The following is a 14,576-nucleotide window of genomic DNA, read 5'->3' on the forward strand; positions in this document are numbered from 1 at the left end:
ACTAGTCCTTAACTTGCGAAAAACCCTAATTTACCCTAATTAACCCTAATTTCTGTTATTTTCAAAAGCTAGAAATGTTGATTTTACGAAACTTCACATTTTCACTGTTGACTCTCTTATAGAGAGAGTAACTGATAATAAATATCTTGGTCTGTGGCTTGATGAGAAGCTCTCATTTAAAGGGGTAGTTCGGAATTTTGGACATTGGACATTTCCAAGTGAGCCAGTGTGTTATTTATCATTGGAGACTGGTTCCAACATGTTTCATTCAGTCTTTCTAGTTGCAGAAATCTCTGGTGCTAGGCTAGCGCAAGTCGAGGGGAACTGCTAGCTTGCCAATAAAAAACTGTTCTTTCTTCTCTTTGACTAGCTGACGATGGCTGGCCATGTCCTTGGACAAAACTTTGATGTGACAGTTCATGTGGCGGCACTGGGCCTCGGCTCTTCCCCGTCCAAGTCTAACGCCCTGCACGCTCTCGTCCAGGAGATACTGAGCAAACCTTTTCACGTCAAAGCAGTGGTTTTTGGTGGTGGTGACTTTATACCTTGACCGGAGACCGTCGATCCAGGATACGACTCTCTCGTCATCATGTAGGTATTTTAAATGACCTGGTGGGGGCCCCTCCTGCTCGCCCCACATGAAACCGACAAAGTCCTTGACGTGGACGACGCTCTGCTTGCAGTTCTCCCGAACCCTGTGCCGCCGTTCCGTGCCCGTCAGAAATACCAGAAAATCATCCAGGATTTTTTCTGAAATAGGATAAAACATGTTTAAATAACAACACAATTCATACATCATGTTGATTTCTAGGTTGACATTGTGATAAAGAAGCTTTCATACCTGCAGAGACGAATTGGGATCTCGCCTTTTTGCTTTTTGCCTTCGCTGGGATCAGACTGTCGAGTTTCTCTTGGATGGCGACCACTGTTTTCTTCAGAGCCTCGATGCTGTCAGAGTTCTTCTTTGGGTCAGGCTTGTAGCGGATGTGAAAAGACACAGCTTTCTTCTTGGCTTCGATCAGCTTACTCTGGCGTTCTGGACCGGTCAAATGGTGCAGGGTTATGAGATGGACTTCGAGCCGTTTAAGCTTTTTCGATTGGCAGCCTTCAATGGGGCAGTCGACCGGCCCGGCGAAGCGTCCTGTGCTTCTACAGGAATTTGTATTACACAAAAAAAGAGGGGTGGGGGGGGACTTTGACCCATGTCAACATTACACAATATTGTAAATTACTCAAATTTATAAATGCATTTTGTTATTGTATTTTAGAACTGTGATGATTTGTTGTCAACTATTGAATTAATTGTGAGCTATTTTGATAGTTACTAATTGGTACAAGTCATATTTTAAGAAAAAAGAATCTGATTCCAGATGAATTGTGAATTCTTACATCAGTTTATTCCTGTGTGTGACTCAGTATATCCAGCTACTGTACAGAGGGTCTCCCCTTCTCTAATCCTCTCTAACCTGTGAATACGTATGTTTTTGGAAAACAGTTTATATCATGCCAGAACAGTGAAGGTGTGAAGCAACCAACTAACTTTCTTTGTAAGATGACTGACACCTGTGAGCTTTATGAAAATATTAAAGATATTCTTTTTTCTTTTGAAATTCCTCTCATTGATTAATTTTTTTCCATAAACTTTTATCACACCTGTTGATATTGGACAAGAAAACCCAAATCTGTTTTTTTGCAAGTGGTGTTTAATCAAAATGCAAACAAATCAAACAAGTCTGCATATTACTGCTGAAACAAGCTAAAAGGCAAATAGTAAAGTCATGAAATCCGTTTTGAGGTACGCAGCTAGCCACCAATAACAAATGACACTGATGGTCTGCAAATAACTCTCACTTCACATTCTCACGGTATCTGTTCACCAGAACACACTGACAATGCAGGATGTTAATTACTAAAGCCGTACACAGCTTATTCAGCGTTTCTGGAATGGTCTATTTATAGGAACTGGCCACTTATTTGAAATACTGCATTTAAATAATTAAATGGAATGAAAACAATAGTCTGTGTCTGATACAGCTAAAATGAACAATGAATATTAATCAGACAAGAACACACCTGAGAACAGCAATACAGCAAGAATGCACAATACTGACAACTGATGAAATCTGACGAGTGCAACCTCATAAAAGCACAAAATGTATAAAAACACGAGTATACTCTGTGCCTTGTCCAAACTATATATGGCACATAGAGAAATCATAAACTGAAAAGATGGAAACTAGTTGTATGTGGTGCAATGGATGGATCAGCAAGGTGAACGGTGAAGATTCCTCTGAAGGAAACAGAGCTCCTACAAAATCTTTTTTTTTTCTTGGAAATGCATTTAAAGAAATAGAAAGTTGATAAAGGAATTACTGGCCGTGTCCCAATTCAGGGGCTGCGTCCTTCGAAGGACGCGTCCTTCGAAGGATGCAGCCTTCGAAGACCGCGAAGGCTGCATCGAAGGCCTAACGAGCGTTGTGGAATGGGACGGTCTAGCCTACGGAGCATTTCCGGATTGCGTAACAAGCCGTTAACGCCCTTTACCTTGCGTGATGACGTGCCGCTCTTATTCTCCCTAGTAACAGACACCTGTGACCTGTTGACCTGTTGTTCACCTGTTGTTCACCTGTTCAGACCAGACAGCGGAGGATATATTATTCGATATTATTCAAAGTCTAACCTTACTGGGCTCTATTAGTACAGCGATCAGAACTGTCCCGTCTCAGTTTGGAAACTGCTCTTCATTAACCAAAATCGACATGGAGCCAGAAATGATAATTAGGTGCCAAGCACAAAGTGTGCGAAGGCAACTTATTATTATTATTATTATTCTGCCACGTTTGCATTGCACATGCCCTACCGATCGCATGCTTTTTACGAAACTCACTAGACGCCAGCATCTCCCCTAGTTGGGACATGCGGCCTCCGGCTCAGGCCTTGACCTGAAAAAATAGCAGACTATATTCGTAATGTACATGTGATATGTTCGTTAAGTTAGAACAAGAGTTAACTATATTCGTAATGTACATGTGATATGTTCGTTAAGTTAGAACAAGAGTTAACTATATTCGTAATGTACATGTGATATGTTCGTTAGTTTAGAACAAGAGTTAACTATATTCGTAATGTACATGTCATGTGGTGTGCTCGTTAGGCTATTTTGCCCATCAATAGTTCCATAGTTTGTATAGGAATCCGTTTGGAATCCATAAAAATCAGTTTTCACCTGCAACAAAGTCTCCGTCTTTGTTTTTACGCATTCCCCTACAGGGCCATTATTCAGAATCATGTGACGTATCGTCACACATCATAGCCCTGAACATCAATCCCTGCTCAGCCTGCATCTCCTTCCACACTATCTGGGATAGCCACACGTCATCCTCTGTCACTCAGACCTCCTGCCTCTCAAGCGCTGAGCTGAAGACAGCTGCTTGTTTCTGTTTGTGTGTTTTTTGACGGTGGCATCCATCAAACCCACAAAGGCTCCAAACCGTGAATGAGATTTGACATGAAAACGCATCACATGTCTCTCCCGAAGGGTTCGACATCAGCTTGTATTATAAAGGTCTGGTGTAGTTAAGATGAAATAAACAATGTATTTAAATGAAACAGAACTTTATTAGGCTATATAAACAATTATTTATCAACCAATTTCTCAAGGATTGAGAAAAGCCTCTCCATCTCTCCCTGCCCTCCTGGGCTCTGTTAGGTCCATCAGCTGTGCCACCTCACGGGAGGCGGCGTTTGTGAAGCCTGTATCCAGTAACGGTTGTAACAGGCCGGTGAGGTCAGCCCCTAACTACCTTGTACCAGACGCCTACCCTGCTTACATCGGCGCCCTACCCCCGGGCACAACCCTCGGCCAGGACCGTGGCGTACCGATCTGTGGTGACAGCTCTCCTCTGGGATCCGTGCACTTGGTAGTTTGCTGAGATGATTGAGTTATTATATGAGTTAAGAACCAACTAACTCCTGGGATATGTTTGATTTCTTCGTACCAGGTAACCTCTCAGATCCACGATGCTCACACCGTATCCATTGGCTCGTCCATTGAAGCCCTAACCTATTGTCCTCTGTAACTGATCAACAAAGGAATGGTTTGAATATAGTTTCATTAGCAGGATAAATATTTGGGACATTGCAGCAAGCGGAAAAAATCAAAAAAGTATGATAAAACACAGGCTATAATGACCAGTAATATGCCATCTGTGACACAAGTGATAAAAAATACAGTTTAGTTTAACTGTTAGGTTCATATCACTCAAACACCACACTACACTACTGAATACTGATGTGGTTTTTTTTCAAGTTACTAAATAAATGTAACGGGACATTTAACTGTCGATGTGTAGACCTCCTGTTCTTGGTCTTGCTCGTCAACAAGTTGGGCACAACATAACTGACAAAAAAATACCTTAAGCAAACATGAACTACGATACATCAATAGTCAAAGTAGCTTGGACCCCAAATTCTGTGGCACAAAATAATTTTCAACATTTCAATATTTCCCTCAAGCAACATAAATGACCATTCAAGCAGTGCAATGGTAGGAAGATGGTTTGGAAACTGGATCCTATAATGGCTAGAGACCCAATTTAATTGTATAGAGGTAAACCAGCTTTATGTCTACATACATTACACCAAATTATCAAAAAGTAGCTATGGTTATCTTTGGATAAATGAAGCATACACAGTAGCGTAAACAGTGTGTCAACTATATTTTTAAAATAAAGAACATAAATAAAGAGCCACTTTTTAAAATTAAAAATAATTTATTTGTGCGTATGTGCTGTGTGTGTGCGTGTGTGTGTGTGTGTGTGTGCGTGTGTGTGTGGAAAGAAAAAAATAAAATAAAAATGGATCGTTCCCTGCAACGATTGTCACCCCGGTGAACCTGGCCTAATTGTCCAAATTATGCAAAACTGGGTTATAATAACTGTTTGCCTCATAATATTTTGTGAATTTGGAATTTTATCTCATCTTTGGCGTGGGGTGGCAATCGCTGCAGGGAAGGAAGGAGAGACTTAAAAAAATGCTTGTCCTCGGAGAGAGGTGGAGGAGGAGGTGGAGGCGCTGGAGGAGGAGGAGGTGGGGGAGGAGGAGGAGGAGGTGGGGGCACTGGAGGAGGTGGGGGCGCTGGAGGAGGTGGTGGAGGAGGAGGTGGGGGCGCTGGAGGAGGTGGGGGGTGGTGGAGGCGCTGGAGGAGGAGGTGGGGGCGCTGGAGGAGGAGGTGGTGGGGGTGGAGGAGGAGGAGGAGGAGGGGGCTCTGGAGGAGGTGGGGGTGGAGGAGGGGGCTCTGGAGGAGGTGGGGGCGCTGGAGGAGGTGGGGGGTGGTGGAGGCGCTGGAGGAGGAGGTGGGGGCGCTGGAGGAGGTGGGGGGTGGTGGAGGCGCTGGAGGAGGAGGTGGGGGCGCTGGAGGAGGAGGTGGTGGGGGTGGAGGAGGAGGAGGAGGAGGGGGCTCTGGAGGAGGTGGGGGTGGAGGAGGGGGCTCTGGAGGAGGTGGGGGCGCTGGAGGAGGTGGGGGGTGGTGGAGGCGCTGGAGGAGGAGGTGGGGGCGCTGGAGGAGGAGGTGGTGGGGGTGGAGGAGGAGGGGGCTCTGGAGGAGGTGGGGGTGGAGGAGGGGGCTCTGGAGGAGGTGGGGGCGCTGGAGGAGGTGGGGGTGCTGGAGGAGGTGGAGGAGGAGGTGGGGGTGCTGGAGGAGGTGGGGGTGGAGGAGGAGGAGGAGGGGGCTCTGGAGGAGGTGGGGGCGGTGGAGGAGGTGGGGGCGCTGGAGGAGGTGGGGGCACTGGATGGAGGAGGTGGGGGCACTGGATGGAGGAGGTGGGGGCACTGGATGGAGGAGGTGGGGGCGGTCTCCTCAACACCTCCAGGAGGCACCGCTCCATCGCCCCTCCCCTCCACTCTCCTTCTCCTTCTCACTGTTTGAAAAGGAGACAACATTTTTGGGTCAGGAAACAGACAAAAAATACATTCAACATGAAAGGCTATGAATACATAACTAGTCATACTCAAAACATAATTCACGTATAGGGACCCTCATGACCACATAAACGAAGTGTAGCATGAAATAAATGTGATTTCTCTCATGTTAAATTCCCTTTTCTTCCTTTTCTCATTCGCCAGACATTCCTCCACATCCCACCTCCTGATGGTTCTGTCAATCTCTCGGATAGTTGTCTCGTTGACCCGCATCACTCTGAAACGAGCTTTGTCGCGTTTCCCTTTCATTACCTTCTTCAATACGGGCAGGGCTGGGTTAGGGGGTACCTGGTTGTTTATGTTGTGCCATATGGTGTTCAAGGGGTGTCCGTCGTTTAGGGCCTCCTGGCCCCTCTGGACTAGTGCCTCCTCATCATCTATCTCGATGTCCGGCACCATCCTATCGTAGTGAGCCTGGGCTGGCTCCTGGTCATTCACATCGTCTCCTGTCTCCCTTGCCAACCATAGGCGTTTAGCCTCCTCCGTACAGGTGGTATTGTTTTTTATCTCTGGCCATACCTTCTTCAAATATTGGGTTCTGTCCTCGTGCCGGTACCACTGACCCTAACAACTGCAGGCCTGTCATCGTCTCCCTCATCACGTTGAGCGGTCCCTTTTCGGGGCCTTGGCCCAGTTTGTCCGGTGGTGGTCGAGCTCCACCCGAGGCTTTCAGTAGGGATCTATCCTTTGGCGCCAGGGCCGGGTCTTCTGGTTCTGATTCAGAATCCTCCGGAGAATTGTCAGTTTCCTTCTGTACCTCCTTTTTCGCTGCTTTTATGGCTACAGGTTTTAACTTGAAGCGCAGGGCATCATACACTATCTGTACCAGGGTATTCCTAAAGTTCTTTGTCAGGCTGTCATACCCTATCAGGGTGGCAACCGACGGCATCATAGTGAGGTTGGCCCATTCACCTCTTATCATTGTTACCTCCTGTGTCAGCAGCTCAGTTGGGTTATCCTTTCAGGACTTTGGGAGAGGTCGTTCTTTCTGACCCACTTCTGGCATATACACCTTTCTTCCGTCATACGTCACCAACGGGCCATACCCCTCATCCCTCGCATGATGTCTCGAGACCTCGGCGATGTCGTATATTTCCACCGGGTTTTTGGGCTTGTGTACCATCCCCACTTTTCCTCTCTTATTCCTCTCCTCTCTTCTGCCTCCCTCTGCAGCCTCATGTCTTCTTTTATAACCTGAAGAAGCTCCTCCTCTCTGTCCCTTTTCCTTTGCCTGGACCTTGCAGGCCTTTCCTCCTCCTCCTCCTCCTGACCCACCACTGCTGAACTTGGCCCTGGTGTGTCCTCAGGGATGGAGGCGATTAGGACAGGGGGGTTGGTGGAATGCCTCTGTCCCAATACCTCATCCATGAGGACAAACCAGGGCCGAGTGGCAGCAGTGGGCTTCCCTCCTAGCCCCTCGCCTGACCCTGGACACTTCCAATACTACAGCAGAGGAAATCAATCATGGCAGTTCACAAGAACAGCAGCAAAACACATTGCATGGTTAAAACAAATAATGTAATATATTTTTTTAACTTAGACTTTAGTTCAGCTTTCAATACCATAATCCCACAACAACTCATCTGTAAACTGGACCAGCTGGGGCTCAACACCTCCCTCTGCAACTGGATACTGGACTTCCTCAGTGGGAGGCCACAAGCAGTACGAGTCGGCAACAACACCTTGAGCAGCATCACACTCAGCACAGGAGCCCCCCAAGGCTGTGTGCTCAGTCCCCTGCTCTTCACCCTGCTGACTCACGACTGCACACCAACCTACAGCACCAATCACATGGTGAAGTTTGCAGACGATACAACTCTGGTGGGTCTCATCACCAAGAACGACAACACCCACTACAGGGTGCAGGTCAACTCTTTCTTTTAACCACGTGGTGCAGAGACAACAACCTCCTGCTGAACGTCAGCAAAACAAAGGAGATTGTGGTTGACTTCCGGAAAGGCCACACCGAACACCCACCACTGACCATCGATGGTGCTGCTGTGGAGCGAGTGAGCAGCACCAAATTCCTGGGGGTGCACATCAGTGAGGACCTCTCCTGGACCACCAACTCTGCAGCACTGGCAAAGAAAGCCCAGCGGCGCCTCTACTTCCTCCGCAAGCTCAAGAGAGCAAAAGCCCCCATACCATCCTGAACACATTCTACCTAAAGCCCCCATACCATCCTGAACACATTCTACCTAAAGCCCCCATACCATCCTGAACACATTCTACCTAAAGCCCCCATACCATCCTGAACACATTCTACCTAAAGCCCCCATACCATCCTGAACACATTCTACCTAAAGCCCCCATACCATCCTGAACACATTCTACCTAAAGCCCCCATACCATCCTGAACACATTCTACCTAAAGCCCCCATACCATCCTGAACACATTCTACCTAAAGCCCCCATACCATCCTGAACACATTCTACCTAAAGCCCCCATACCATCCTGAACACATTCTACCGGGGCACCATTGAAAGCATCCTGTCCAGCTGCATCACTGTGGGGCGGTAGCTGCACTGCACACAGCAGGAAAGCACTGCAACGCAGAGTGAACACAGCTGGTAAGATCATTGGTGCCCCACTCCCTTCCTTGCAAGACACATACACCACCCGCCTCACCCGGAAAGCCACCTCGATTGTGAGCAACACCAGCCACCCCGCACACAGTCTGTTCAGCCTCCTGCCCTCTGGAAGAAGGTATAGGAGCCTCCGTTGTCGCACCACCAGATTCAGTAATAGCTTCATACACCAGGCATGTCCATTTTCTCATTTTTTATTTTTTTTATTTTCTATGGCACGCGGCTCCCTTACGAAAATGTATTATTTATGGCCCGCCAGCTGTCAAATGGAATTTATCATTTATACAATTTGAAGTTGCAATTTCTCTTTTCACCACATGGTGGCAGCCCCATTCTGGCTCTAGCGGCTAGCGACATCCGCGACCCCCATGAACCTGACCCCTCCCCCCCACAGGCAGGCTAATAAGTATACTAAATACTAATGGACATATTCCTACATCATGGCTGCTGAAGCTAAACAACGCAAGGTTGATAAAGAGCACCGTCGCTTCCAGCAGCGATGGAAATTTCAATATTTCTTTACTGAAAGCATAAACAATTGCGTTTGCCTTATTTGCAAACAGAGTGTCGCCGTTGCCAAAGAATTCAATGTGAAGAGACACTATCAGACAACCCATGCTAATGCATACAACAAGTTCACAGGGACTGTGCAGAAAAAGTAAAGCAGCTTGAAGCCGGTTTAGCTTCCCAGCAGCGGCTCTTCACCCGGGCTCGGAACTCCATTGAAAACAGCACCAAAGCCAGCTATGAAGTGGCGATGCTAATCGCTAAACACGGGAAGCCTTTTACAGAGGGCGAGTTTGTCAAAGACTGTGTCATGAAGATTGTGGATAACATTTGCCCCGAAAAGCAGCAAGAGTTTGCTAATATGTGCCTAGCGCGCAACACCGTGACCCGGAGAATTGAAGAAGTATCAGTGGACGTTAAAAGGCAAGTGGGTGACAGGGGAGTGAATTTAGACTTTTTTTCTTTAGCCTGTGATGAAAGCACAGACGCGTCCGACACTGCCCAGTTGCTTATTTTTTTTCGAGGAGTGGATGATGAAATGAACATTACAGAAGAGCTGCTGGACCTCCAAAGTTTAAAAGGCCAGACAAGAGGAGTGGATTTATTTGACTGTCTGTTCTGCTGTTGATGACTTTAAACTGCCGTGGAGTAAAGTTAGCGGCATTGTTACCGATGGCGCACCCGCTATGGCTGGGGAACACAGGGGCTTATCCAAACTGATATGTGACAAAGTCAGCGAACAGGGAGGCAACGCTGTAAAACTACACTGCATAATTCACCAACAGGTCCTCTGCGCTAAATCTGTGAAATTTGAACATGTTACGCAACCGGTGGTAAAGACTATTAACTTCATTCGCTCCAAGGCTCTGCACCACCATCAATTTCAGCGGTTCCTACTCGACATTGATGCGGAATATGGAGACGTTATCTATCACACCGACGTGAGATGGCTCAGCCGCGGGTCAGCTCTGCAGCGCTTTTTCTCTCTCAGAAGGGAAATTGGACAATTTTTGGCTGAAAAGGGAAAACCGACGCAAGAACTGTCGGATCCTGTCTGGCTGGCAGATTTGGCTTTCTTAGTAGACATCACAAAGCATTTGAATGTGCTCAACATCAGTCTACAAGGGAAAGACGCAGTGGTGAGCCGGCTGTTTGCACACATCAAGGCCTTTGGAAGCAAGCTCCAACTTTTCCAAAGACACCTGTCACAGAGGGAGCCCAGCACCGCACATCTCCCTGCGCTGCGCGAGGTCATGGACAGTTTCCCATCGGGGAATATCGGTGCGCAAGCAGGGAGATATGCAGCTATCATCGCATCTCTCTCTGCAGATTTCAGCGGGCGCTTTCGGGACTTTTATGGCATGGAAAAGGATATTTCACTTTTCTCATCTCCCTTCTCCGCGGACCCGGATACTGCCCCGCGTCAGCTGCAGTTGGAGCTAATTGACAGCAGCAGCTCTCACTTACTGACTTTTATCGTCAGCTGGAAAAAGGCAGAAAAAATGCGAACATTTGCAAAGCGAATGCTGAGCTTGTTCGGCTCCACTTATTTGTGCGAGCAGACATTCTCTGTAATGAACTTAAACAAGAACCGCTTGAGGTCCAGACTAACTGACGCCCACCTGCGTGACATTTTACGCATCTCAACCACTGCTGTCAAACCAGACCTGACCCGTGTCCTGCAATCCAGATCTCAGTATCACCCCTCTCATTAGTATCAGTAAGTTGCCTGTTTCTCTGTCATGTAAAACGTTAAATTAAAGTTCCTGAGTGGGTAAAATGTAAGCTTCATGGACAAATATACTACATAAGTTCACAGGATGCATTACCTGCTATTTTTGTCATTCAACAGATCTAAAAGAAACAGTGAATTCATTTGTAGAAACTTATTCTCACCTAGTGGCTTACACTGCCATTTTAAAGAAATAAAATAGGATATTGTTCTTTGACTGTACAGTTCATGTTACTTTGTTATGGTCAAAAATATTTTCAAATTAACTTGGGCAGCTATTCCTCACTGCTTGTTCCTTGTGTGATATACACGGTGTGAAAGAGAGTATTTTTCTTCTAGCATTTGTTATTGTCAAATTGAAGTCTATTGCAGACTATTGCATATTGTTAATAAAAATGATGAAATGCAATTAATTTGTATGTGACTTTATTATGGTCCAAAGATGACGGGAGAGGCATTCGGCCCTCGAGGTATTTTCATTTTTCAAATATGGCCCCCTTTGAAAAAAGTTTGGACACCCCTGACACCAAGCTGTCAGGACGCTAAACTCTCTCCCCTCACTCCCCCCAGCCATATCCTCCAGACTGACAGGAAGCCGACCCCCCCCCCCTAAAAACACTCAGGACTCTGCAACACCCTTGCACTTTTATTACTTTTAGTATCACCACTTACCAAACAGACTGAAACTGGCTGCTATCTAATATCTGTACTGAATTGGCTGCTCTCCACTGTCTTACTGTTCTACTTGCACTGTTAATGTCACAAATACATCTTAGAGAATGTTTTTTGCTGCCATTACCAAATTGTCTTTTGCACTACTATAACCTAGCCTATACAGAAACGGCATACATAGTAGATTCCTACACTGCATATTTTATTTTATTGTCTATCTTTTAGCATTTGTAAATATGTGGAATTGAATTGAATGTTTTACTTAGTATTAGGATATGTCTTGTCTTATCTGTTTCACTGTGGGAGAGTGGGAAACGTCCTCTCGATTCCTTTGTATGTTTGACATGTGAAGAAATTGACATTAAAGCTACTTTGACATTTCAGCTCTTTTTTGATCAGATATTTGATGTAAGTTACTGAGAAAGGGTTAGAACTCTGCAGCTCTTCTCCTGATATCAGATGATTCTGTGAGTTTGCATCCATCCGCAGATCTAAGACAATGACTGAGACGGCTCTGTCCATTCTTTTTCTCTAAATGAAAAAAAATCTCGAGGGAGCATCCATCTCCGCCATGTTCTGGAACCTAGACCGGATCAAAGCTCCCTGTGCCTTCATCCCCAGCAGATCCGCCAACTTGGCTTTTCCCAAACGCCGTTGTCTTTTTTGTTCTCCCGCGCTACGGGTGCTACATGCATTCATTCTACATGCATGGCAGCCAGCAACCAATCACGAGAACAAGCAGCGAGGGGCGGGGATTTCGATGCGCGATACACGTTGCCTGTGACTGACAGGAGGAAAAGAGGAGAGAGACGAGTGCGAGCGTGTGAGTACAAGATGAATGAGACAAGGATAAGAAGCAGCTGCATTTTGATCAGTGTGAGAACACAAAGGTCAACACGCGCGCACGTGTCAAAATGAGCGTCAGAATTACGGCATGGCGCCGTTATAAAAGGTATACAGTAAGAGGTAATATGAAGAGCCGTTTGGGAGCCCAAAGAGCCAGCTCTTGTTGGTGAGCCGTTTCAAGAGATCCGGCTCACTAAAAAGAGCCGAAATTCCCATCACTAGATCCATATGTTGTCTGGAGTTCCACAATATCTATCTCTAGATATTTGACTGATCTGTGGGTGTCTTTAGTGACGTTCAAAGTGTACTGAATACAAAATTGTTTTATTTGTATTTTGCCAATATCCCACCATTGTTGAAGAGACATATTTGGCCTTATCCAAATTCCAGGTGCTCCATAAATAAATAAAACGTTGCCTAAAATGCCCATCATTTAATAAAACTATTGAAATGCGAATATGCGCTTTTAGGTTTGACCCCATTAATAAAAACAGTGCCAATTAACAAAGTGATCTGAAAAACCAACTGGTGACATAAAACATGACTTAAACGGGATGTGATGTCCATAACAATCAAATCTGTCAAGCCTCGCTAGGGAAAAATAATTGTCTGTCCAATGAGACCAGGAATATTCTCTTTCAGTACTGTGTTCAGAACGGCAGACATCCTCCAGACCATTAGCCCGGCTATTGCCAGATCAAGCTCAAGCGTAGATTGCAGAGTGGGCGGAGCTAGCCGACCCCAGTTCCAGACTCCTCCTTCTCCTAATCAACAAGACACACCTGTGGATCATGACAATCACCAACACCTGCTTATATACTAGGCTTCTCAACCAGTCGGCGCCAGTTCGTAGAACCGTCCAGCTATGTTAGTAGAACCGTCCAGCTATGTTAGTAGAACCGTCCAGCTATGTTAGTAGAACCGTCCAGCTATGTTAGTAGAACCGTCCAGCTATGTTAGTAGAACCGTCCAGCTATGTTAGTAGCGGTCCTTCCATGGCTCTTCATTCCTACGTTAAGGATGGTCTGGTTCTAACCCTCTGCTTCCACCCTGATCTTCCCACTTCTGCTGCGCTGTCCTCTGGCGTATATGACACAATCATTATGTACAGTGTCAGATATAGAAGTAGAGGTTGTTCGAACACATTGATATGTTGCAGGATACATGGCACAAATCCCAACAGAGAAAGACTAGGATTTTGGAACAAAGGATGGATTGTATTTAATCTTTTCTGAGTGGCCACTTGCATTCATGAGGTTTAGCAGATGCTTTTATTCTAAGTGACTTAAAATAAACAAACAACAATATCTCACTGTCGGTACAGTAAGGAGGTTCATAGAACCAAGTGCCAAGCCCCCTTAGACTGGGTAGCCCCGCCCATTCTGCTGGCGGTTTGAAAATGACAGCAGCTTCCCCAGACCAACGCTCCATCTATGATTGAGCGTCGGTCTGGCAATAAATGGTCCTCATTTACAGTCAGGTCCATAACTATTGGGACATCGACACAATTCTAATATTTTTGGCTCTATACACCACCACAATGGATTGGAAATTAAACAAACAAGATGTGCTTTAACTGCAGACTTTCAGCTTTAATTTGAGGGTATTTACATCCAAATCAGGTGAACGGTGTAGGAATTACAACAGTTTGTATATGTGCCTCCCACTTTTTAAGGGACCACATCCCAAGCATTTCATTGATTCTGTAGTCCCATAAATCGTGTATCAAAACCATCAACTTTAAACCTCATAGCCAAACTGAAATCATCAATACCTTTAAAATCATACGTGTCTCCTGAATGATACTGTGTTTCAGTTTAGGCCATCTACAACCCCAGCAGAAAAACCACAGTATGCGTGTTTCTCTAAACTGCCTCGTTTGACAAGAGTTAATCTGTGGAGTCCAGAAACATAACGCACGCCACTCAGGCCCTGCGTGGGACATGATGTGACAGCAATGTGAAAACATCAGCAGACATGAGAGGGGAGCCGGCGCCACGCTGCACAGCGGGGGCTCTGGAGTGAGGGCCCACATGTGTGTGTGTGTGTGTGTGTGTGTGTGTGTGTGTGTGTGTGTGTGTGTGTGTGTGTGTGTGTCCTAGGGTGAGGACAGCCGGTGGTATATATATATATATATATATATATATATATGAGAGCGGTTTCCAAACAGGGATCTGAACCTTCCACCCGTAGTGTGTGCTCATGGTCCTGGGCGTCCAGTATGTGTGTGTGTTTAACGTCCTCCGCTGCC

At 46.1% G+C, this 14,576-nt stretch overlaps 1 protein-coding gene across 1 annotated transcript; it reads right to left on the reverse strand.

Moving 5' to 3' along the window:
• Nucleotides 1-215: 215 nt before the first annotated feature.
• LOC311361837 (uncharacterized protein) lies at nt 216-6,378 on the reverse strand (the record flags this gene model as incomplete). Its single annotated transcript, XM_084481654.1, has 3 exons — nt 216-750; nt 842-1,149; nt 6,143-6,378. The coding sequence occupies 3 exons, from the start codon at nt 6,376-6,378 to the stop codon at nt 305-307; spliced, it is 990 nt and encodes a 329-aa protein (XP_084337780.1). The 3' UTR covers nt 216-304.
• Nucleotides 6,379-14,576: the final 8,198 nt, after the last annotated feature.

Source organism: Micromesistius poutassou (assembly GCF_964030765.1).
Source record: "Micromesistius poutassou genome assembly, chromosome: 17".
NCBI lineage: Eukaryota > Metazoa > Chordata > Actinopteri > Gadiformes > Gadidae > Micromesistius > Micromesistius poutassou.